Here is a 27,221-nt window from a genome sequence, read left to right on the forward strand (position 1 = left end):
CCTATTCATGTGATATCCCTATTAAAAACATTCCTGTTAAATGAATGAGGGACAGTAAATGGTTGTAACACTGCAGTACGTCCAACCCCTATTCAGGTGACACCCCTATTAAGAGGACACTTTTTTGGGTCCTAAAAGTGTGTTGGTACACTCCTATTCATGTGATATCCCTATTAAAAACATTCCTGTTAAATGAATGAGGGACAGTAAATGGTTGTAACACTGCAGTACGTCCAACCCCTATTCAGGTGACACCCCTATTAAGAGGACACTTTTTTGGGTCCTAAAAGTGTGTTGGTACACTCCTATTCATGTGATATCCCTATTAAAAACATTCATGTTAAAAGAATGAGGACAGTTAATGGTTGTAACACTGCAGTACGTCCAACCCCTATTCAGGTGACACCCCTATTAAGAGGACACTTTTTTGGGTCCTAAAAGTGTGTTGGTACACTCCTATTCATGTGATATCCCTATTAAAAACATTCATGTTAAATGAATGAGGGACAGTAAATGGTTGTAACACTGCAGTACGTCCAACCCCTATTCAGGTGACACCCCTATTAAGAGGACACTTTTTTGGGTCCTAAAAGTGTGTTGGTACACTCCTATTCATGTGATATCCCTATTAAAAACATTCATGTTAAAAGAATGAGGACAGTTAATGGTTGTAACACTGCAGTACGTCCAACCCCTATTCAGGTGACACCCCTATTAAGAGGACACTTTTTTGGGTCCTAAAAGTGTGTTGGTACACTCCTATTCATGTGATATCCCTATTAAAAACATTCATGTTAAAAGAATGAGGACAGTTAATGGTTGTAACACTACAACCAACCTCTATTCAGGGGACAGCCCTATTAAGAGGACACTTTTTTGGGTCCTAAAAGTGTGTTGGTACACTCCTATTCATGTGATATCCCTATTAAAAACATTCATGTTAAATGAATGAGGGACAGTAAATGGTTGTAACACTGCAGTACGTCCAACCCCTATTCAGGTGACACCCCTATTAAGAGGACACTTTTTTGGGTCCTAAAAGTGTGTTGGTACACTCCTATTCATGTGATATCCCTATTAAAAACATTCATGTTAAAAGAATGAGGACAGTTAATGGTTGTAACACTGCAGTACGTCCAACCCCTATTCAGGTGACACCCCTATTAAGAGGACACTTTTTTGGGTCCTAAAAGTGTGTTGGTACACTCCTATTCATGTGATATCCCTATTAAAAACATTCATGTTAAAAGAATGAGGACAGTTAATGGTTGTAACACTACAACCAACCTCTATTCAGGGGACAGCCCTATTAAGAGGACACTTTTTTGGGTCCTAAAAGTGTGTTGGTACACTCCTATTCATGTGATATCCCTATTAAAAACATTCATGTTAAAAGAATGAGGACAGTTAATGGTTGTAACACTACAACCAACCTCTATTCAGGGGACAGCCCTATTAAGAGGACACTTTTTTGGGTCCTAAAAGTGTGTTGGTACACTCCTATTCATGTGATATCCCTATTAAAAACATTCATGTTAAAAGAATGAGGACAGTTAATGGTTGTAACACTGCAGTACGTCCAACCCCTATTCAGGTGACACCCCTATTAAGAGGACACTTTTTTGGGTCCTAAAAGTGTGTTGGTACACTCCTATTCATGTGATATCCCTATTAAAAACATTCCTGTTAAATGAATGAGGGACAGTAAATGGTTGTAACACTGCAGTACGTCCAACCCCTATTCAGGTGACACCCCTATTAAGAGGACACTTTTTTGGGTCCTAAAAGTGTGTTGGTACACTCCTATTCATGTGATATCCCTATTAAAAACATTCATGTTAAAAGAATGAGGACAGTTAATGGTTGTAACACTGCAGTACGTCCAACCCCTATTCAGGTGACACCCCTATTAAGAGGACACTTTTTTGGGTCCTAAAAGTGTGTTGGTACACTCCTATTCATGTGATATCCCTATTAAAAACATTCATGTTAAATGAATGAGGGACAGTAAATGGTTGTAACACTGCAGTACGTCCAACCCCTATTCAGGTGACACCCCTATTAAGAGGACACTTTTTTGGGTCCTAAAAGTGTGTTGGTACACTCCTATTCATGTGATATCCCTATTAAAAACATTCATGTTAAAAGAATGAGGACAGTTAATGGTTGTAACACTGCAGTACGTCCAACCCCTATTCAGGTGACACCCCTATTAAGAGGACACTTTTTTGGGTCCTAAAAGTGTGTTGGTACACTCCTATTCATGTGATATCCCTATTAAAAACATTCATGTTAAAAGAATGAGGACAGTTAATGGTTGTAACACTACAACCAACCTCTATTCAGGGGACAGCCCTATTAAGAGGACACTTTTTTGGGTCCTAAAAGTGTGTTGGTACACTCCTATTCATGTGATATCCCTATTAAAAACATTCATGTTAAATGAATGAGGGACAGTAAATGGTTGTAACACTGCAGTACGTCCAACCCCTATTCAGGTGACACCCCTATTAAGAGGACACTTTTTTGGGTCCTAAAAGTGTGTTGGTACACTCCTATTCATGTGATATCCCTATTAAAAACATTCATGTTAAAAGAATGAGGACAGTTAATGGTTGTAACACTGCAGTACGTCCAACCCCTATTCAGGTGACACCCCTATTAAGAGGACACTTTTTTGGGTCCTAAAAGTGTGTTGGTACACTCCTATTCATGTGATATCCCTATTAAAAACATTCATGTTAAAAGAATGAGGACAGTTAATGGTTGTAACACTACAACCAACCTCTATTCAGGGGACAGCCCTATTAAGAGGACACTTTTTTGGGTCCTAAAAGTGTGTTGGTACACTCCTATTCATGTGATATCCCTATTAAAAACATTCATGTTAAAAGAATGAGGACAGTTAATGGTTGTAACACTACAACCAACCTCTATTCAGGGGACAGCCCTATTAAGAGGACACTTTTTTGGGTCCTAAAAGTGTGTTGGTACACTCCTATTCATGTGATATCCCTATTAAAAACATTCATGTTAAAAGAATGAGGACAGTTAATGGTTGTAACACTGCAGTACGTCCAACCTCTATTCAGGGGACAGCCCTATTAAGAGGACACTTTTTTGGGTCCTAAAAGTGTGTTGGTACACTCCTATTCATGTGATATCCCTATTAAAAACATTCATGTTAAAAGAATGAGGACAGTTAATGGTTGTAACACTGCAGTACGTCCAACCCCTATTCAGGTGACACCCCTATTAAGAGGACACTTTTTTGGGTCCTAAAAGTGTGTTGGTACACTCCTATTCATGTGATATCCCTATTAAAAACATTCATGTTAAATGAATGAGGGACAGTAAATGGTTGTAACACTGCAGTACGTCCAACCCCTATTCAGGTGACACCCCTATTAAGAGGACACTTTTTTGGGTCCTAAAAGTGTGTTGGTACACTCCTATTCATGTGATATCCCTATTAAAAACATTCATGTTAAAAGAATGAGGACAGTTAATGGTTGTAACACTGCAGTACGTCCAACCCCTATTCAGGTGACACCCCTATTAAGAGGACACTTTTTTGGGTCCTAAAAGTGTGTTGGTACACTCCTATTCATGTGATATCCCTATTAAAAACATTCATGTTAAAAGAATGAGGACAGTTAATGGTTGTAACACTACAACCAACCTCTATTCAGGGGACAGCCCTATTAAGAGGACACTTTTTTGGGTCCTAAAAGTGTGTTGGTACACTCCTATTCATGTGATATCCCTATTAAAAACATTCATGTTAAATGAATGAGGGACAGTAAATGGTTGTAACACTGCAGTACGTCCAACCCCTATTCAGGTGACACCCCTATTAAGAGGACACTTTTTTGGGTCCTAAAAGTGTGTTGGTACACTCCTATTCATGTGATATCCCTATTAAAAACATTCATGTTAAAAGAATGAGGACAGTTAATGGTTGTAACACTGCAGTACGTCCAACCCCTATTCAGGTGACACCCCTATTAAGAGGACACTTTTTTGGGTCCTAAAAGTGTGTTGGTACACTCCTATTCATGTGATATCCCTATTAAAAACATTCATGTTAAAAGAATGAGGACAGTTAATGGTTGTAACACTACAACCAACCTCTATTCAGGGGACAGCCCTATTAAGAGGACACTTTTTTGGGTCCTAAAAGTGTGTTGGTACACTCCTATTCATGTGATATCCCTATTAAAAACATTCATGTTAAAAGAATGAGGACAGTTAATGGTTGTAACACTACAACCAACCTCTATTCAGGGGACAGCCCTATTAAGAGGACACTTTTTTGGGTCCTAAAAGTGTGTTGGTACACTCCTATTCATGTGATATCCCTATTAAAAACATTCATGTTAAAAGAATGAGGACAGTTAATGGTTGTAACACTGCAGTACGTCCAACCTCTATTCAGGGGACACCCCTATTAAGAGGACACTTTGTCGGTCCTGAAAGTGTCCCTATAATAGGTGCTCTACTGTATTTGATCAGTAAAAGCATAATATTATAATTCAAAATGATTAATTTAGTTGTTTAACAACATATCCTGTTGACGTTAATTGAATGTTTCCTTTCTTATATTAGCAGTGTTATCTTACCCACATATTAGATCTATAGAGAATTATTTTATATGACAATTATTCCTGATATTAATTAACAAACTTCCGGCTTAATATTTACTAGAAATTTTTAATCGTTTATTATTTTTTATATTTTGCATTGATTGAAATCATGTATTAAGCAAAAATAAGTTTAATTTGAAAACCGGCAAAAAAAACAAACAAAACAAATCATTTCTAATGATTTTTTTTCTTTTCATTTTATATATTATGATCTACCAATTGGTATTTAGCAGTTTATCCTGATTACTTTAATCTAAAGCTCTGTCTACACTATCAAACTTTATATGTAACAAAAAAATGTGATATGTCCATATATGGACATGATGAATTCATATCACTACCATATTTGGGCACAGCACATATTTTTTGTCAAACTAGTTTGATAGTGTAGACAGTGGCTTTTCTTGTTATTAAATCAGGTACAGGTTAATTGAATATGGTAAAATGCCTTTCCTTTGCTCTGTTATGTCACCAGTGTCAGAGCCTATGATGTTACAGGATTTTTGTTTATTATGAAAATATATTTATCTTTTATAGTGATGCTCCATTGGATCTCAAAATCAAGTCGAATCTGATGTCAGATTTGTTCTCTCTAACAGGTTGGTTCTTTTTCTTATGCCACAGTATCTATCAAAAATGTGCCCAAATATGGTAGTGATGTGCTTAAATTCGGTACTGATATGACATCAGCATGTCCATATATGGCAACATTTTTTTGTCACATAATGTTTGATAGTGTAGACCGAGTTTACACATTTTACAGTTAGTTTGGTTCTATTCATTTGAGTTTAATCTATACATACATTTTTTCAGGTTTTGTAGCCCACGATCCAATGACAAGAAAGATACAACAAAGTAAACGTAACCAAGAATTAGCTGCCAGTAGTGTGCTAAAACAACAGGTAAACATGGGCTTAGCATTCTCAATGATATATAGTAAATGGGCCAGTGGTTTGAAATATGTATGTATACCAATGTTGTGCTATAAAGCAACCGGTAAAGATGGACTTAGCATTCTCAGTAACATTATAGTGTGTGTACCGGTGGTGTGCTAAAGCAACAGGACAGGGCTTAGAACTTAATATAGCCTATAGATGGGTGCCAGGGGTGTCTATGTATGTTGGGTGTCTGAGGTTTGTCTGTGTTTCTTGGTGAGGTTATATGAGGGGGTGTTTGTGTGGGATGTGTCGGAGGAGTTTAGTAGGATGTAGCTGGGGGTGTGTCTGAATTAACTGTGAGCATTTCACATTGTGATGTGTGTAGGATAATTTGTTGAGTAAGGAAGAGGTTGTGTATTCCGCAAAGCTATTAGACATGGGGGCTGTCTAAGAGCATTTCCAAAACCCACAACAAAATCTTCATAAAACCAAATCACCTGACTAATGCTTCATCATTTAAATTCAAATTATGTATTTTCAATCCATTTTTTTGGACATTTTTATTTCTTATTTTAATACTCATGTATATGTTAATGTTTAATTGTATTAGTTTGTTCTTTTCGTTTTTATGAAGTTGTTTATTTTGTTTATAATTATTATTCTGTAACTACATCTATCAATCATGTTTTTAAATATTTCATATATCTATTTTGTATTTCATTGCATGTTTTACCTTTGTTTTGTTTTTTTTGTTTATCTTTTATTGTATTGTTTGTGTACCTTCATCCCAATTGTGTTGTTTGAGTAGAGGATACGAGTTGGTGCTGAGTTAGGGGTAAGTTCTGGTTCGATATAGTACTACATACATTTGAGGGCTTGATTTAATACTGCTGTAGTCCAGGAGGAATAAGGCACGGTAAATCTGTGGGGCCCGTGTATATAAATTGCTTGTGTGCGTAATAAAAAAAACTTGGTACACTATTCGAAAGGAGTAGGGGATGTTCTCCTGGTGGGTGGATCATTGTCCTGTATACTCTCTGGGAGAAAAGTTCTTTACTCAAGAGGTTACTCAGTATCAAGTAGAAATAAACAAATACACCCATATGTTGTTTGCTGCCCTCGTGAATTGTTTAAAAGTTTCCATGGTAATGTGGACATACTTCACCATACTTCAACACTATAAGATTGTTGTTACTTTCACTTTCTGTAGCGTGCAGATCAAATCGAGGTCGTTTTCCAACCCATCCTCTTTCAGCCCACTTTATTTTTAAACTTTCAGAATTATGTAATTAAATTAGAAATTCTATAAATGTAATTTGGATTTATTTGATGTTTTTAAATGACAGTTTCAACAGTAATTCTTTTCCGAACTATATACGCAAACTTTATATGAACATATTGATTTCGCCTTGCAAACCTTCAAACAATATATTTTCTATAAATATACTGTTTATTGATATATTCTATGTATTGTATTGTTTAATAAATTAAGTTTAAATTTAAGTTTAATATTAGTTCTTGTTGATTTATGTTTCTTTAGTTTATTCATGTACCATTGTTGTTTTTTTTGTTTCAATTTTTTGTTGGATTATTTTTTGTTCATTTATTTCCATCTAATATCCATAGCAAGAGATAATTTTGAAACCACAGGTGGAAACAGAAAATACAGTGCAGTAGATTTTTATGTGGTTAATTAATTAATTTTTCTTTTAATTTCACACAGAGACAACGCCCTCAATCTGCAGGAAACATGAGTGCTAAAAATCAGGGTAAACGACCAGTCTCAGGTGCAAAGGGTAAAGAACTTACGGGTGAGGAGAGGCGTATCTTACTGGAGACGAAGGAGGAGTTTACTAGGCGTGGCGGATGGCTAAGAATATTTCCCACACCCACCACATATGAGAGATATGGGTAATTATCAAATCAAACCAAACCAAATCAATCAATCATCTCATCAAAAGCAAAACACAGAACAAAATAGAGTAAAACAAATTTAAATAAGATGAAATTAAGGAACCTTCAGGAAACCCCAAGGGGCTTGTGATAGGAAGCCCACAAAAAACTAGTTACATTAGGATAATAAATAAATAAAAGTGTGTATAGACGAATAGACCATAAAAGGATAAACAGAGGACGCGCATTGTTAAGGAATACCATTGCCAGGACAACCAGATTCATTCTGTTCTCATCATTAAAACCGATTTTCCACTAGGCGAATTTGTTCGCGCGAATTGAAAGTGTCATTTTATACGCATGCGTATTCATGTTTCCATCTTCCAAATACCTCTGTACGAAAAAGGGCGAAAAAACGTGAAGGAAGCAGATGGTTCAAAGTACTAGGAGATTAAAATGAACTTCTTGGTAGGGGTTCCGTGTGACATTAAACTATGGAATTAACCATTTAAGGCATCGGAGTAAACTACAGGAGAATCCCTCTTTTAGGACACCCGTTTCAGAGCACATCCGTATTATTATTAAAGGGAATATATTCCTGTGAAATGAACAAAGAATGTTATTTAACATTGTTCAGGAGACACTATTATTAGGGGGAAACTTTATAGGTGTGTTAATACTGTATTTAAACATTATAACATTTACCTCACATCTGACCTACATTCTGATATGGGCAACACCCTACCCTTTTGATATAAATCGCCCTTCATTATATAGTCCATTTCATGACTAACATTGACAGGCAACACATTCTGTAGTGGTATCAGACTACACCCAAAACTTGACCGCATTTTTTTCAAGTGTCGTTTCAAGTACCAGCTTACATTCCGATACAATACAATAGGTTATATAACCCTACAAATAGGTTTACATCATCTTGTAAAAAGTGCATAGAAAATAGGGTTTAATTTTCCTTTAAATTGATCACGTTTTTGCAATTTGACTTACAAATTGGGTAATCCTCGCTGTTACGTGAAAGTGTAATGTGCTTAATGTTTTTGATCGTTATTCAAATTTCCCTCAGGATTGCGCATAATGTATGCATGTCACCGCATTGACAGTTGATGTTAGAAAACATGTCAAATCTTGGGCAATAAAGAAGGAAATTAGACCAAGGAAGGAGCGCGTTAAGCTCAGCAGTTACAACATGCAATATTTCAAATGATTAAAGTTTCGTAATAAACAGCCTCAAATCTTTTAGGCAACATTTAAGTACACAGAGTAAAGGTTTTCATTTCGTATAATTGTTTATCTTTTATGAGAATTCACAAAATAAGTATTGGGTGGCAGATATAACTTTAATAGACTCTCATGGTAACCAATGAAATTCCAGAAATCAACTCCAACCATGGAGCTATGTTCCTTCTCCAACTATGCGTACATTTGCCATGCATATCTCATACAGTCCACATTACCAACTCAACCATACCTCTTCAGCCATGCCAACTTTTTGTGTTTAAATATCTAAATGTAATAAGTTTTTTTTTATAGAAATCTTCTTGAATCCAGAACTACCAACAATGAAATGATTCATCGGAAGTTGTATGGAGAAAGGTGAGTTCAAAGGTTGATGTGATATTGCAGTGTGGTTAAAAATACTTTCATTACACCATTCATCAAAGCACAATACATATTGAACATTCTCTTTTATTCCATAAAGCTCTGTCTACACTATCAAACTTTATGTGACAAAAAAACGTGATGTGCCATATATGGTAGTGATATGACATCATCATGTCTATATGTGCACATCACGTTTTTTTGTTACATAAAATTTGATAAATAAGTGGACAGAGCTTAAATCTGATTATGACCACTAATTAATAACCTACCAACTAACCTGAAATAAAGAAATGCACTGAACTGAAGCACCTATTAATACATGTAAAAAGTTATAAGCCTAGATCTTTCTCATCAAATGTGTGGTATGTTCATGCTTTGTCTATTATATTACTGTGTAATAATTGTCATTACTTATTCCATCACTATTCACTGCTATTGGTGTAGTGCGGCTAACAACACTGAATTACACAGAGCACGCTCTACTCTGGACCTGGGAGCAAGACCTACAAGTGTGCCTATAAAGTGAGTTTATATATTAGGGGAAAATATCCTGGATGATTATTAAATGCTTTCAAGAGGTGCTACTTGGTGGAAAATAATCTGTCACTATTCCTGATTCAGTTTTCACATCAGAAAAGCTTCTTCTAATCTGATGTTCAGATTACGGATCACAATCTCTCTTTCATCACAAAACTTTAATTGCATCTGCTTATTCAGTTGCGTTCATAAGGTTTTTTTGATGTGCTATAACTTTTTAAACACAAGTTTATCTATTCTTTTTCTTCAGTACGCAGGCCTTGTCTTTTAAGGCGAGCGAGTGCGATCACTCACCTAACACACTCCTAAACTGCCCTTGAGGAGTGCGATTTACAAAACCCTATAACTTCTACACACCACAATACAAACAGCACACCTACAGCATCCCTGAATGTATGGCGGAGTGCAATTTGTAGCACACCTATAATTTTCAAAATACAAGGCCCTGAGCATGTGTTATCTATATACAGCACAACATCTCAACACTTTAGTGTATTCTCACAATTGTTAAATAACAGAATATTTTCAAAAGAAATTTAAGTTGTCACGTCGATGTTTTATTTTCAAAACATATTTACAAATTTTTCAATGTGCTTACTGTAAACTTATACTGTAGTTATTTTATTTTTGTATTTATAGAGATTCAAATAAATTTCACAAACAAGTAGATAAAAATTCAAAATTCTATTTCCAGAAAAACGTCTCATCACGTTCTTCACGAAATGGCACAATGTGAACTTGATGAGCATTTTGCGCAGATTCTCCGTAAACTTAAACCGGGTGATAATTCTGAAGATCGACGCAAACTCCGCCAAAAGGTTCGCTCAAGATTTTCATCAAACACCTCAACACAAACCTCAGGTAGTAAGTTATGGTTTATTCCTGAAAATGTTTCATTTGAAAAACAATTGCTTCACAAAAAAACACAATATGATGAAACACACACATTTTTAAACCAGGACCTTGCCATATTATTTATTGGTACCTACCTATACATTTCTCTTTGATAGTGAAAATAGTTTTAAAATAGTCTGAAATGTTTAAGCCATTACTTGATATGTTTTTCCTTTACTTAGTGAAAGCAAAGAAACAAGTACGCCCAGCCACTGCAGGTACAAAGGCTGTAAATTAGTTGTTAACTCAATTTTTACTAACATCCTTACTATACTCTCGATTTGCATAATGCGCCTCACAACTATATTAACAAGATATTTGTCTAAAAATTTGTTATTTGTGACTTTTGTCTGTTTTTATCCTCCAAATAGGCAAGCTTTGATGTTTTTTTTTCTGAAAGAAGGCAACTTTTTGGTTCTTTTTTTATCCTCCAAAGAGGCAACCTTGTCCTCCAAAGTGGCAACCATCAAGTGTGTTTATTAATTCTCCAAAAAGCAACCTTTGGTGTCTTTTTTTATTCTCCAAAAGGCAACCTTTGGTGTCTTTTTTTATTCTTCAAAGAGGCAACCTTTGGTGTCTTTTTTTCCTCCAACAAGGCAACATCTGGTTTCTTTTTTTGTCCTCTGAGAAGGCAACATTTGGTGTCCTTCTTTATTTCTTTTGTTTTACTTTATCAACTAATACCTCTGTTGTGTACTTACCAAGTTTGGTGGTACTGTAGTTTATTAACAACTTGGCTATTATTTCTTTCAGCTAAATTTTGCTTTTTTAATTGTTATACTATAACAATGGTCCTTTGTTGTTTTTTGTCTTAATCTTATAAAATAAACTTATTTTCTAGCCGAATGTAGTCCTTCGAAAACAGCTGCTTCAACTCCTTTTACTAGAGAAACACTAAAACAAGGCAAGTTACAAACATCGACTACCAAGCCCTCTGAAGACACTCAATGGGCGCAAGTACAGAAGGGCAGAAGCAGCAGTCAAAGCAGTACCTCAAACATCAGCCAGGCCTCCCAAAGTACCAAACAAAGTGAGGCTAGCCAAGCCACATCCCAGAGCTCTAAACTTGATGCAAACCATAATCAAGGTACTGGCCAGTATCAGCGGCTTGGCGGCGATACATCAAGTGCCAAACCTCCTATACCACGACCTCTTCACCATAATCCTGAGCTAGAGGATGAGAATAAACCACTAAGGAAGGAACCTCATAGGCCAACCAAGAAAGATGTAAGGGAGTCGATCAATATACCAGAACTGCTTAGAATGGGAGGTGATCTAAGGTATGGTTCCAACAAACTGCTAATTCTTCAAAGAATTTCATTTAGCTTCTAACTTTATAAGATAATATTTTCTTTTTTTTTCTTTTTTTTTATTTTTTATCTTTTAAACTACTTATTCCCAACAGAATGGTTATAAAAATCTTTTGTTTTACAACACAATTGTTTTTTTATTTATCAGTTTGCATCCACATATACTATTTAGAGAACATATGATATTAACAAAGGTGAAAATGTCCTCCAAGAAACTGTAAATAGTCTGTAAGCAGAAAGGACCAACAAATTTCAAATTTTAAAACCAATGCATTTTTAAAAGCATTTACAATATTGTTTATTTTAAAATTGGTTCTTATAAACCCATCATCACTTTATAACTTAATGTACATGAACAGAAAGTAAAACCAAAGCATTCTTACTTTCATGTATATAAGCCTATCATAAAATTCTAATAATAATCTTAAAAAATCTAGAAATATTGATAAGAAATCTTTTGTAAGGTCCTTAAATTGATTACGCAGTTCTCTAAATTTTCTACTCAATATTTTCCACTTGTGAATCACAAAACATGTATGTAATTCGTCAAGTCATTCGTGCTGATTTACAGAACTAAGTTGGAATCCCCCGCAGCTTGTCAACCGACAGCCGTAAGGAAGCCGCGTCCTACATGTGGTCAACGCTGGATTTAAATAGCTTTGTGACATTTTATTTGAAATCACAATCCGCGGGAAATTGATTGACGCTTGGGAATCAAATCTTACACGAGGAGAAAAAAATATGTCAGAGTCTAAAAGGAGATTACATGCAAGGATGAGCAGATTAATATGTGTCAGAGGTTGACATAGATTTCACATTGTAATGCATGGCTCTTTAGAGCCTTGATGGTTTACTACATATTGTATCAGAGGTTATTTTATACTCACACCTTCAAAATTAACAGGTCGTTATGTTTGTCTAAATATATCTATGTACAGTATCTATAAGCAACAGCAAACCAAACATCAAGAAACTCTTAACACTCAATTTTATGGCAGTTAAAAAATTTAATTGCAAAAGAAAGTTTACAAAGAGGCATTACAACTGACTTATGTCTTATAAAATTGCAAAGAAAGTTTACAGAGGCATTTTTTCTTAAATTCAATTCCTCTGTTCCATAAAATTGTCAGGTGGTTCCTGAAGCCTGGCTAAAATGTAAGCCATTCTGTAGTATCTTCTTCTGAGAAACAGTTATCCATTAGTTCTGCCTTATTGGCCACCAGAAGGGCCTAAGTAACTATGCCTAGCTATGAATGTGCAACATACCAAAACTGTAAATTACACAGTTATAGAAAAAAATAAGAGATATCTATGGTTTTTTATATTCTAATATTTGTCCTCACAGGTGTCTCTGGTACAGTAAAAGTACTCATGTGTTATAAGGCACTTTAAACAAAATGATTAAAACAATATAAAATTATTAAACTAAAAACCGGTCATCTATCACTATCCCATCACTAAACTAACTTAAACAGGTTGTTATAAATAGATAAATGCCAATTAATTGAATTTAACTTGAACATAGTATTATGACTGTCTTGGGAATATTATGAATTTATGGATTATCTTTATTGATTTCTTATATTTTTATGATTTGCTAACCAATGATGATGCAGCAAATTATGATTTAATTTTAACTTGAAGAGTCATAACATTGACAAAGGAAAATAATTTAATATCATAGAATATTAATTTGATTTATTTTTTAATTAATTACATAGATCAGAGCAGCACATTGTCTCTGATGTATCAGTTATTTAGTTTGTCTATTTTTAAGCTTAGGTGTAATTGGACTAATGATATGATACTATAATTATTCACCCAATTCTCTGCACTGTATTCCACTATGGTATTACCTGGCCAGTATCATAGGCAAATTCTGCAATACAGTGTAACATATGAATGTATTCATTTAGGGTTAGGTTAGGCTTATTGCCTATGGCATCACATATGATACATGTGACACAATTATAAATAGTCTTATTCTCAGCTACAACTGCATTTCAACTGTTTATCTTAAACAAGCATTTTGTAAGCTCCGCCCATTTATGCAGATTTCTTGACAACTTGTTTTAGTCTCAATGTTCACAAATAGTGTTTTACAATACCATGCACATTTTGAGATGTAATATTTAAATTGTGAAAACATTTTTTGATATCAAGTGCATTTTGACATCTCCAACATTAAAGGCTTATCTGAAATAAGAATTGCAATTTATTAAATTTCCATTATGTAATACTAATAGTGACATATTTGCATACAATTTAATAAATTTTGAATATTTTCCCAAAGGTCGTGATTAAATTTCCCAGTTCAGGAAACTCGGATAAAGACCTCAATTTATTGGGTTCACTTCCCTCCTTTGTAATAATGAACAATAAATTGTCAATAAAACTGACTTTACGGATTTCCCAAGAAAATATGTGTATACCATTTTTCTTATCGTAAGGTCTTTAAGGTCTATTAAAAGTAAAAACAACATCATTCATTCATTTCCTTTATTTTGGATAGTACATTCATATACAATTCATACAAAACAAAAAGGGAAAAAAATATTAATTATAAACAACTTACTTTTGGAAGGAAAATAGTATGAGCACTATTCGAGTCCAACATTTCATTTTTAATCAACTTCTGATTTTACTCCAGAATTTCATTCTCAATTAGTTTAGATTTATTCACAGATGCAACATTTATAAAGTTTGATGTGCAATGAACCATTGCAACGTCAACTCGGAGGGAAACATGTCTTTGGATACAGATGTTTAATAAAACAAACTTGTTAATATTTCTAACAAATGTTGATCTTTCTACTAAACAAAATTCAAAGGTAGTTGTCCGCACGACTAGTACTTGGAATAAAGAATTCTGACCAAACCAAGTGCCATTTGATTTAGTGAGCTAGAGCAAGTGAGTGGTAGAGCGGTTAAGAGAGTGGAACTAGAACTGTAATTACGTAGCTATAACATCGGCAAGGGTTCGAGGCTCACTCGCTCCATGGTTCTGGTGGTAGAACGAGTCTGCTCGGATAAGGACTATAAACCATAGGCCGAATGTAAACATCTAGCTTATGTGTACTTTAAAGAATCTAGTACATCTTTCGAATAGAGAGTTACCTCTGTGCACTAGTCCACACACACAGCTAATGTCACATACAGCCACTGTGCAATTGGGACTGGACCGTGTTAGAGGTGTTTACCACTTGTTGATCCCATCATTCAACATCTTAGTGAGAAGTTGAATAAATAAATTGATAAAACTATGGAATTACCTCATTCACATGGATTACACATCAAATAAAGAACACATTACCAAACTTTTTAGTACAATTTTTTAATTCAAAAGTTGAAATCATGCCATGATATTTTAAAGTCAGTAATGGCCTGATTCTGCCTCACAGGATGTGGTTATCCTCTCTGGTTTTGTATGTTTGTACGGGATGTGGCTATACATTGGATACTTTTTGATAATGAATAAAGTATTTTAATTCCAAGAATTTTATATTTATCGACAGGTGTTCAATTACTTTGTTGATACTTTGACTTTTTGTATTCTAATTGGTGCAAAGTTATGATTTGGGTTTTGATCACTACTGAGCCTAACTTAGATAGCATTGTATGAGAGACATTGGGACGGGTCTGTATGAGCAAATGACAAGTCCTCTGTACCATCATTGAAGAATATTTGTTTAATATAACTCAGAGTAACTTGTTGAGAGAGTTTTATGTGTACATAGTGTGGTATACGGTTGGGCTCTCTCTTTCTATCTCACAATTATTAACAAACAGGACTATTTGATATACTTTATTTGGTTGACTAATTATGTCAAAAAAAATTTTAATTTGTTCTCCAAATACCCTGAAACGAATTCAAAACCAATTTAGTTGAATGTGTTATGCATACACTATTTGCTTTAAAAATGTAGAAAACATTTTGTCTATCACCACTAAACAGCACACTTTATTAATTATTAGTCTAACTAATTGTATTTTTAGTCAAACGGTTTGGTCCTTGGTCTGGCCTACAATTTCAAGTTTTCCGGAAATTATCAGAATGTAGTATAATTTCAAGAATAATTCAAGATTTTAATATTGTAAGATTGTTGAATTTTTTTTGTTGGCGGTTTGTAAAAATGTGGCATTAAGATCAAAAGTTAATCAGTGCGGTAACGTAACGAACAAGTTAGTTGAAAGTTTACTGAAGTCAAAGATAAGATTTGCGGGTGAATCCCAGAAGATACTCATGGCGGTAGCAACATAAGTGCTTTCATGCTTGATAACATTTTCCGCAAAAGCATCTGTAATTAATTACCGTCATTTCGATATCTGTCATCGTAAATATCATTGCTGTCATGTAATTTTATGGGTTGAATTTCTTTTGGAGTTAATAGAAATGAAAGTGACATTAATAGGATTTTATTATTAGCCGAAGAACATTTTCGAAAATGATTTATGTTAAATGTATAGTGATTTTTAATATTTGAGGTGGCTTAAAACTTCTTTATTATTTTGGTGTATTGTAAAATGGTTTAATAGATGAATCTATTTTTAGTTTATTTCAAAGTTAAAGTAGTATTAACATTCTACAACTACTACTGTAATATTTTAGTATCATTTCAACTCTGTGAAATCACCCTTTAGAATGAAAAAAAGGGAATAATTCATTTTCCACCGTCTGCACCTATGACATCATCATATTGTCTGCTATGTTTTCATCTGACTGTCTGCTGCCCTCTCCTCTGTATCACATTATATAATATTGATGTCATAAATATATTGTGGTGATTTGTGAATATTGTTACTTCCTTTAATAGTGCATATATATTTTAATTTTTAAAAAGACCTTTATACAATTATTTCAGTAATTATAAATTATTTAATTATACTTTATTGTTTTATTGTCCGCTTAATTGAATAAAAAAAAACCATGCCTAATTACGTTGTAATGCAATACGTACATTTAAAGGCAAAAATACATACATGATACACATGACACATGTAACAAACCTACACCATAGTATGTCTAGACGTAAGTAAAATTTTCATTTCATTTTGTCATTTTCTAGCAAGTTACAGGCCAGACAGGCATTTGCCACATACCTGACCAGGGTGCAACAGAGGTTACAACGGGAAACAAGTCGACCACCCGAACGCGTTGACAGTTCAACGCAAAATGACGACCAAATGGTATGTATTAATTTATAATTTTTACAATTGTCAAATGTCATGTTTTTGTGTACCTCAAATTAAGCACCTCAAAATGATAAATAAAAAAAATTAAGTCATTTATAATGCGCAAAGGAGTTTGCTACTGACGTACTTCCAAGGTGACAGTTCAACGCAAAATCACGATCAAATGGTATGTATTAATTTATAATTTTTACAATTGTCAAATGTCAAGTTTTTTATTTGTGTACCTCAAATTAAGCACCTCAAAATGATAAATAAAAAAAGTCATTTATAATGCGCAAAGGAGTTTGCGACTGATGTACTGCCAAGTTGACAGTTCAACGCAAAATCACGATCAAATGGTATGTATTGATTTATAATTTTTACAATTGTTAAATGAGTTTTTTGTTTGTGTACCTACAAAATTAAGCACCTTAAAATGATAAATAAAAAAATGACGTCATTTAATACGCAAGGGAATCTGCGACTGATGTATTTCCAAGATATCATTAACGACCCACAATTAACAATGGTTTTAAAGGTGGAATTGTGTACATAGCACCAATTCTTAGTTTCCTAGTACCAGCACCAGGATGCTGTTAATGACGATATTTTATATAACGTGTGTACTTGTTGAGGTCGTTGTCTTTTAGGGTGCCTGTTCAATAAACAATTGGAGGAAATAGTATTGTGATTTCAGGTTTAATACTGGGATGTAAATGTGGATTTATAGTGCTAGTACGATCACTGTGTAGGCCTGTTGTAAAAGATAATATCCACTAATTATTATTTTTACTAAATTAAATAGAGTTATAGCAGTTGAAAAAATAGCAAAACAGATAGAATAATGTAGTGCATTTATCTTTATCATTTAGAAGAGTAAGGTTAAATATATGTAATTATTTTAATTAGAACACTATATCAAAGAGCAACAACTTTCTTGTCCCCTAAATTTCCCTTAGTGTTGAACTGCCACCAAAACGGCGCTCACTTATTTATTTATCTACAAAGAAAAGATCAACATATTGACATTTTTTAGAAGTGGGTTTCTGAAAGGAAAAATATTGTAGGGGCCAGAGGGGGGTGGGTGTTGATACCTACATTAACGATTAGTTTGTATAATATCTAAAATATTCACAGATCCATCAGTCGAAAATTATTGTATATTTCTCTATAAAAATCCATTTTTTAATGAATGAAAATAGTTAGTAATAATTTGGAATTCTTAAAAAGTATGTGTTTAATTTTGAGAAGGAAGTTATCAAAATGATAGATTAAATGTGAGGTGCTGATAATTTTCTATCATCCTGACTTTTTCGTGTAATTTTGACCATGATGAGTTCATTGTTGTTGAACACAGGGCGAATAGGAACTTGTGGTTTGGACCATTGGGCATTAAGCATCCCTTTCTAAATAATCATCAAAAAAATACTAATAAAATAACATAAACAGCACTCGTTCATACCATATCTTCTGATTATGTTTTTAAAAAACAGTTTCGAATTTATAATTTTTTTTCTATGACTTTTTATTAATGTACTTGTAATATTAATTATTTTAAACTAAAATAATAAAAATGATGCCATAATAAATGTTGTACAGGCCCCTTAACCACAAGATCCAAATAAGTAGGGAGTGGAAAAAACTACTAGTTCAATATATGGTCTATCTGTAATGGTCATTTGAATTTCATGAAGATAATGTACCTAGTAGTAAGCGAATTTCAGGGTACACTATCTATATATGTATTATCAGGGAAGAAAGTATAATTTCACTTTTCTCTGGTATTAATATTATTCCAAAGGCAAATTATTAGGGAGAAAATGGCAATGCTGTTGGTATCAGTGGCTTGATCTCAATGACTCGATCTCAATGTAGATATAATTACAATTAAAATAAGCAGAAGTCAAGAGGAAAAAGTTGCTTTGCATAATATTACCAAGATCATTTTGAGATACTAAAAATGAAATGGGCTTCCCCAAATTAGTTTGTTAAAGTCCAGTCCCCACTCAATATTATTATATTTATCATTTTGAGGTAAGTATTTTGACAGTTTTAGTGATCTAAAAATAGTTGAACACGTCCTGTTATTGGGTTTTAAGCATGTCATTTACTTGCTGTGGTTTGACAGCACGGTAGAAATCTGAAATCATCTCCTGCATAACAAATCTTAGATCTTCAGAAATAGATTCAGAAATAATCATAATATTTTATTCATTTACAATTACATCATTTATAACTACTTGTGAAAAGTGTATATATTAAGTTAAGATATAACTTATATCTACCTTGGCTATTAGACTACACAACAATGAGTTTCAAAGATAGGTCATTATTATGTTGTATTTTATATTGCTTGATCAGTTGTTGTTAGTTCCATGTTGATCACGAATGTAAATATTATGTGTGTATTGTTTTGCTTGTGTTTTTCTGCCAAGAAAACAATTATCATTATACTATGTATGAATGACCTAATAAATCGAATCTGAATCTGAGATGTTAGATAATAAGTTGATGGCATTTTTTTGTTGTATTGTTCCATTTTAAACAAATAAAATATAAAGCAAGTCCCTTATTCATTCTGAATGTAATTGAGCTGTTGGAAGCTTGTACTAAGCCTCGGCATTTGTTAGTAGGGTAGTAGGCAGTTTCTTTCCTTATCCTTCTTAGTATTTTTCAACCAGGTACTCATTTACAGCTGAGTGGACTGGGTTGTTCGGAAAATTGAACGAGGAATGAAATATATGTTATTGAATTGAATTATTATATTATTTAGTTTACACCCACAAACATGAGTTGGTTAATCTTCACTCGTAATTTTCCACACTAATGTTTTTTTTATAACATTATTTATATTACACACACACACACAAAAAGAAATAAACAATTTCTACACTCAAATTATTCATAAACGGTAATTTACATGTGATATATTCATCATAGTCATCATCATTAATTACATCTAATAACATTTTATTAACTGGTTCATCGGATGCAGATTTCTGAGGTTGATTATTTCTCTGTGTCATTCTTCTTGTTGAATTAATATTGGGTATAATTTGATTTTTCCGTACCAGCGATTCATCACGCTTAAAACCAGGGCATCTCAGTGCGTACTTTTCCTTTCTGTTTCCCGCACTCTATCAGCTGATTGGACTCGTTTTCTTATCAAAAGCAAAATCGTGTTTTCTTTGTTTCTCAAGTTTTCATAAGGTGATTACACGATGTAAATAATACAAAACACATGACAACTTAACACTATATATAGTGTCAGTTATTATGTCAAGCAGCGTACCTTGGAAAAGTTTCTTTTCGTTTTTTTGCGTTCTACTGATTCCAATTTGACTTTTCTTATCAGTTCGTTTTCTTTGTCATACAAAAAATATGACATGAGTGCAGATGTTTTTGTATGTCATGTTTTTTTTTTTCAAATTTTAGTCATAATGTGAATTATATTTGTAAAACCAACCTTTTATACCTCAAATGTAATGAAATTTATTTATTTTTTTGTTTTTGTTTTTTGTATTTTAATTTTCACTGTATGAATTTTTTATTTTAATTTTATTTCTTTTTCTATATAGCGCTTTACACTTCGAAATCGGTACAAACAACATCAACAACAACATCAAATTAAAACAAATATATATATATATACAATTTGTTATTATTTTATCATATTTATTTTAATGTTTAATTAAAATTCATAAACGATTTGTAATTAAAGCATTTTGGAAATAAGTACATTTGTATTGAAACTGCACTTTAATTAAAAGAAATAATAAATAAATAGATACATTAGTGAATGTCTGAGTATTTTGTATAATTTCTATCCTTGATTTGATAAAGTAATGTTATTCTATCGTAATTAAAATGTAATTTTTTTGTAACATACAGTAGCAGATTTTATAACAGTAAAACCAATCTTTATTTAAATCCAAAATTAAGTTCTTTTGTCTTGTTTTTTATGTATTCCAGTCTGTAAATGGCGGGCTCCCCACTGTTGATTACGAATTGAAATAAAATAAAAAACTGTGTCAATGTTGTCACTCTCTCCAATAGTTGTTATATACTCTGATGATTTATCCAATAATTTTTATCTCTCTTTCAGGATTTGGTTGTAAGATTCTTAAAGCGTGCAGCGGGTAATCTCCAAGAGCCTTTTAAAGTAATTGTTCCAAGTCGAAAATTGCAAATTCACGATCGAAGGAGGATTCTTTCAAAACAGCTAGGTGACTTTGTACAAATATACAGCAAGGTAAGAATGTAATAATGTTATAACTTTTCTAGAGATACATTATTAATTATATTTATTGATTTTATTTATTATGTGCAATGTGTTTAAATATTTTTAAAGATTATGAAATATAAGTGGGACAAACCCACATGAAGAAAGAAAAAAACGTTTCTACAAAATACTCTCAATTGCACTGAGGAAGCATTAGTGTTATCCGAAAGCTCTGCAGTTTCTTTCTGGTCGTTTTACTTTATCATTTTGATTTAGCTTTTTGCTTATTTTATTTGCATCCTCCATTGAGATCCAGCCTGTGAATTAATATATATTAATATATGAAATTATTAATCAACATGTATTCAATATATTTTTTTCTTCTGGTGAACAAAATCATTTTGTAGTACATAATTTGTTTTTATCGCAAACATTCATGTCGCTACCAAATATGCAGAAATATGAGATCAGCATGTTGTAATGAGATAGTGAGAAATGGATTGCATTTAATACACACAAATATTCACAACGGTAGAGATTGTAATTCTCATGAGAGGAAATAAAGAAATTTGCCGAGAAATCAGCAAGTGTGCGTAAAATTAAGGCCAGCTAAAAATACATAAAGTTGTTTAATAGCGTGTTCGCAATGTGTAGTAGTGTATGTGTTTGTTACCTTACAATGTGTTACAGGCTGTTGTCAAAACGTTTTATATTGGTGTTATCACACGTAGGCTATTAGAAAAACATTTATACCTTTATTTTTAATTTCTTTTATTAAGTGAATAAGTAAATATTTATTGACTTAAGAGAGATTCTTAGTATATAACTGAAATACCTCGCTGATGTGTTATTGGTAAATACAACCAGGCTCAACAACAGTTGGCTCATATCATATGGATATTTGAATATTGTGAACATTGGTTATTAAATAAGTCTAGTATAAATTTCTGATTTTGAGACAGTTTTTTTAGATCCAATTTTTGGTCTAAGTGGATAACTATTACAGTATGTGACATTAAAATGTAAAAATTATTTTTCAGGTGGACAATACATCTTTAATAATAAAAATAAAATAAAATGTAACCAATCAGATTTACTGTTAAATTACACCAATCCGTTATCCAAACTATTCAATGTTACACTACATTCGGTTCTCCATTTGTACTTTTCAGAAATAACAAAAATATGAAATTGAAATGTCATGTTAACTAAAATGATATGCCAAGGAAAGGGAAACGGCCATACACAGCTATTTTTAAGATGCTCTGAGAGATAGGGATAAAAGTTAAAACATTGGATTATCTTGTCACCCTTAATCCATGATAAGCCAATTGATCATCATTTTTATAGTCAAGTCATTTTTCGAAAATAGTTAATTGAGGGTTTTTGATTTATTGAAGCTTAATGCATAATTTAAAATCTTATTTTGACATTAACAGTTCATGCGTAAAGTATTTATTTATTTGTTTCTTTTTGCTAAAGTTTGTTTAAGAACCTCCCATCAAATTAAATTTAACTGATATTAAGTTAAGGTTGTAAGGATTCATAAACTGTTTATTGATTGAGTGTTACTTAACTTAACTAACTAACTTATTCATTTGAAAAAACAGAAAAACTACCAGTATTAGGTCCAAGTAATACTAAAGTATTTAGTTTATTAAGTTTATTAAAACTTGATAAAAAATCAGTGTTTTGAAATAGTGAGGAGAGGGCCCAAAAATTGTGAAATTCCCTTTGATGAATAATTGATTAAATTATTTAAATTATTGTGAAAAATAAAAGTCCATGTTAAAATGATTCCACTTCAGTTATAACTTCTTCTCTCAAAATCATAGTGTTGGCAGTATTGATATTCATATTGTTATAAAATTGATGAAAATAAAAGGGATTTCCCAACTGTATCGTACAGTATATAACAAACTATTGTTGACATACTGTATTATCCTTTAGCAATTCAATTTAATTTGGAAATAAATTATTCAATTTACAATTTCAAATTAATTTAACCTTTAAATAATGTATGTTTTCAATTAATCTGCAATAAAGGAGAGAGTTTACGTATTACTCTATTTCCCATAATTCCATGTTGGGAGTTAACGAACATAAATTGAAACTGTTTTTGTGTGTAGAGTATTTCTTTTGTAGAATTTAATACTTGAAAAATATTTGTATAAATAATTAGCATTGAACATAAACATTATGTTTAAATTGCTTGATAGGTGATGAAACATGAAATACACTAACAGATATATGAAAAGAAAACTGTTATGTTTTATATAACGCAGAGTAACATTGACAGTACGTAGTAAGTTACAGGAAGGGAAACCTCACTGCCTTACCGCGGTATTCTCAATGAGACTATATATACATCAACAAAACACTTTGTTGATAAGCCGTAGGGGATATATTTAGTTAAAAACCCTGAAGTTGAAATTGATTGGAGAAGACGTTGAAAGACCATTACCCTACCATGTGGAATAGCGTGGATTCTCATTTCTAACCAAGATAAGAGGTCTAAGAACGATATGTAATGTACTGCGATTCTATGTTTTATTGTAATAATGTCAACCATATTGAGGTACTTGGAAGGGAATTTTTTTTTATTTCTGCATATTATACTTTACTGATAGTTGTAGTAATCCCACTTTGGCTGAAGTATAAACCATAAAGGTCCGAGGTTCAAATCCTGTATGAGTCAGTTTTCCAGTTTTTCTTTTCTCATAATACATCCATTCCACTACCAAACGTCTCTTGATAGTTGGTTTATGTATATTTTAATTGCTATCTAATTCCCACTCTTATACACATTACGCATTATGCCTTCTTCCATAGCCTATTTTTTTTTTTTTTTTTATTCTCTTTTCTTTTGTGCATCTAACAATCATCATAATCTTAATTATTTTACCTTATCACTTCTGTATACTATTTTGTATTGTATTGCTATGGAGGAAAATAAATGTTTTTCTTTTTATCAGTGTGGGCTTTAGTTGGGCTAAAGCCACTTATGTACTGTCATATAGGAAATGTATTTAGAGAATACAGTACATGATATTTTTATTGTTGTCAGCGTGTTTGTATAGCAATATTTTCCAAATTTAATTGATTTAATTGATTTCAATCAAAAATATTTTCTATATTTAAATCAATCATTTATTTTCAGATTTAATAAATATTTGTGCACAAATGTTCACCTTGAGGTCTAATTTTCTTTAGTTTCATTTTATCAGTAATAAATAATGACTTGCCCAAAATATAAATATTTATGTCAAAAAGTTGACGTATACAATTAAAAATGTTCAAAATTGTCCATCAGTGTTGTTAGTGATTTAAATTCCAGGAGCCTGTGTCATTTACAAGTGTTCATATGTAAATGACCTTCAGACAGTTGATGGCCACCTTTGACCTTGACTGTATTATCTTTTCTAGGAGACTGATCAACTATCGGCGCGCCTCAAGACGGATCGTTTCCTACAAGGCAACGCTCAGAAGCACAACCAGCCGGTTTCTGATGACCGTTTTTCAACGTTTGTGACAGTTGCAGGGTAAACTATGAACGGAATACTAACTTATATATTAGGAAGTTTTATACAATATATTATAATATAATCCCATGCTCACGCAAAATTCCACCCCCTAATTTTGGATAAACTTAGACTATTTGGTAATTTGATCCACATACTTTTGTGCTCAGGACCTCTGAAACTAAACTCGGTTATATACCTGTACGGTAATAATTACCAGGTAATAATTAACTTTAAGGGTTGCTTTCAATAATATTTAGAACAAAAATGTCTGGTTGTAGGTATTTTGCTTTTTTTCATCCTTGTAAAATAAGTTATGTTACGTTAAATTCTTCTGCAGTGAAAATGAGTTAGAAGAGTTACTTACAACGTATACCAAGCATAACAAATCAGCGAGTATATTCCTGGGCACAAACAGCAAATCTAACGTAGAAAGTACACCGCAACAACAAGGCGCACCTCACGTTGGCAGTGGACAACTGTTAAATCGCAGAGGAAGTACAAGTGACCTTAGCAAGAGGACAAATTATGAAAATGATATGGGTGAGTAATTTACTATTTAATACATTTTAATAATAATTAGTAATTCTTTTCTTAAAAGTAGGTAGGTAGGAAGGCAGGTTATATTGTGATTATCACTTAAATTTAAGTGAAATCCTTAATATTTATTGACTGAAGTGAAAGGTTTAGTATTTGTTTAGGGTCTGTACTCAATAGTCTAGTGAAATGTAGCGCACCTGACTTTGATTTAACTTTTGATTTATTTGCACGTAGATAATTTATAAGCATGTAGTAATATTGGTTTGGGCTAGCAATATACCATCCGGGGTAGTAATACAGTCAACTCTCCCAATACCAGACACCTTTGGGCTGGAAAGTCTGGTATTCGGAATGTGTTTCTAATGGAAAAATGAATTTGGGCCTCAAGAAAAGTCTGGTTTAGAGAGTTTCCGGTTTTCAGAGAGTCCAATATTGGGAGAGTTAACTGTAGTAGCAAATGAAACCAAGCCATGGATTTTCAAATTTTCTATCGTATCGATTCATAACAACATATAATTCATCACCTCTGCATCTGGAAAAACATGAAAGTAATCGCTAATTAGAGATCGCAAAAGCCACTAGCTGTTCACCTCAAACTGCTGATAGCAAGCTAGATGACATGCTTAAGTGGAAAAAACTTTAGAGAGGAAAACATACGTTATTGCAAGTCAGCAAACTAACATATAGGCCAGTGACTCACAGTCATGTGACTTGATTCTGATTGGTCAACAAGTACATAAGTTTTGGTCTAAAGAGAGTTGGTAATTGACAGCCGTGTTGGGCAAAGATTTTCATATTTAGTCATAATCAACGAAAGGCCCTCGGAGATGCTGAACATTACCAAGGTTATTGTACTTAGTTCTCAGGAGATGCCATCCAGAATGTGATGAACTTCTCGTAATTTCGTATCAACGTGTATCTCACGCACGCGTGAGTAATTTGAACCTAAATTTATATTTTAAGTAGATCTTTTTGTCGGGATCAATGTCCCAATAATTATTTTCAAATGTTGGTAAAGAAAGTTTTCTCTTAATTCTATACAAATTGAAGTTTGTGAAACTTAACTTAGAAACACAGAATTGTTCTTCTTGTTTCAAGATTGTATTTTTTATGTATATCTCAAATAGTACCACTTAAAAAAAACATTCTTAATTAATGAGAACTTTATTCATAATACTGCCCTCAACTTGAAATCTCAAAATATATTACGCTTGATTGAACATTGTCTCAATACAGACACCTTCCAGCCACTGGGACGTTGTGGTAAATTTGAATCCGATTGAAAACAACTTCCGCAACCATGTGCATAAATGCGGAACACCGCTTTAAGTCCCAAAGCAATAACACTCACAGAGATTACTATCATATGCCTGTAATAGACATTTTAACTAGTCCATATAAGAGACTTTATAAATAGTAACATCACTATAATATATTATTACTGCAGTGATCTATTTATAAATTTTAACGGAAAGCAAGAAATTCTGAAAGAAATAATCTATATTGTAAAAGATAAAATCTTAGAGTGGAAAAAAACTTGTGATATGTAATCAATTTTGCCAGAAGTTCTTAATTTCCTGAACTGTACTGCCCTCTTGGGGTGCGACAATTGCGTTACATTATGTTATAAAGTATTGTCAGGTATTATGTGATCTTCCCAGGGGTTCTTAATGTCGCTACAGATATGTTTTACCTTTCCAACTAGATAATTCAAGATTCAAGATTCAATGTATTGTCAACACAATATAAAAACGTAGAACCTTAACTAATTATCTTGAAAATTGTACATTTTTTTATATAGATGACAAGCATATGGAAAAAAAGAGTCTCTAAAACGGTTGGTTTGAACTTTGAATTGCCGAATTCTACCAGATCTATTAAAACTTACAATACTATTTAGTGGATGAGTCCTTTAATGTTATTAAGGGTAATTTTGACATCATCATCATTCTTAATTATGACATCATTGTCATTTTCGTCCATCA

The 27,221-nt window shown here is 32.8% G+C and overlaps 1 protein-coding gene across 2 annotated transcripts in view; it reads left to right on the plus strand.

Moving 5' to 3' along the window:
* Window positions 1-27,221, plus strand: part of LOC144852533 (tubulin polyglutamylase TTLL5-like) — a 71,822-nt gene that overhangs the window by 18,473 nt on the left and 26,128 nt on the right. The window contains exons 15-27 of one of the 2 annotated variants that reach the window (XM_078710404.1): window positions 5,184-5,245; window positions 5,460-5,548; window positions 6,333-6,359; window positions 7,248-7,435; window positions 8,969-9,031; window positions 9,485-9,562; window positions 10,272-10,441; window positions 10,654-10,689; window positions 11,313-11,751; window positions 16,848-16,968; window positions 21,059-21,205; window positions 24,602-24,717; window positions 25,037-25,239. In XM_078710404.1, coding sequence (XP_078566530.1) covers window positions 5,184-5,245; window positions 5,460-5,548; window positions 6,333-6,359; window positions 7,248-7,435; window positions 8,969-9,031; window positions 9,485-9,562; window positions 10,272-10,441; window positions 10,654-10,689; window positions 11,313-11,751; window positions 16,848-16,968; window positions 21,059-21,205; window positions 24,602-24,717; window positions 25,037-25,239 — 1,739 coding nt within the window. The remainder of the gene's footprint in view (window positions 1-5,183; window positions 5,246-5,459; window positions 5,549-6,332; window positions 6,360-7,247; window positions 7,436-8,968; window positions 9,032-9,484; window positions 9,563-10,271; window positions 10,442-10,653; window positions 10,690-11,312; window positions 11,752-16,847; window positions 16,969-21,058; window positions 21,206-24,601; window positions 24,718-25,036; window positions 25,240-27,221) is intronic. The other variant, XM_078710405.1, reaches the window with a different exon arrangement.

Source organism: Antedon bifida, chromosome 9 (genome assembly GCF_963402885.1).
Source record: "Antedon bifida chromosome 9, ecAntBifi1.1, whole genome shotgun sequence".
Lineage (NCBI taxonomy): Eukaryota > Metazoa > Echinodermata > Crinoidea > Comatulida > Antedonidae > Antedon > Antedon bifida.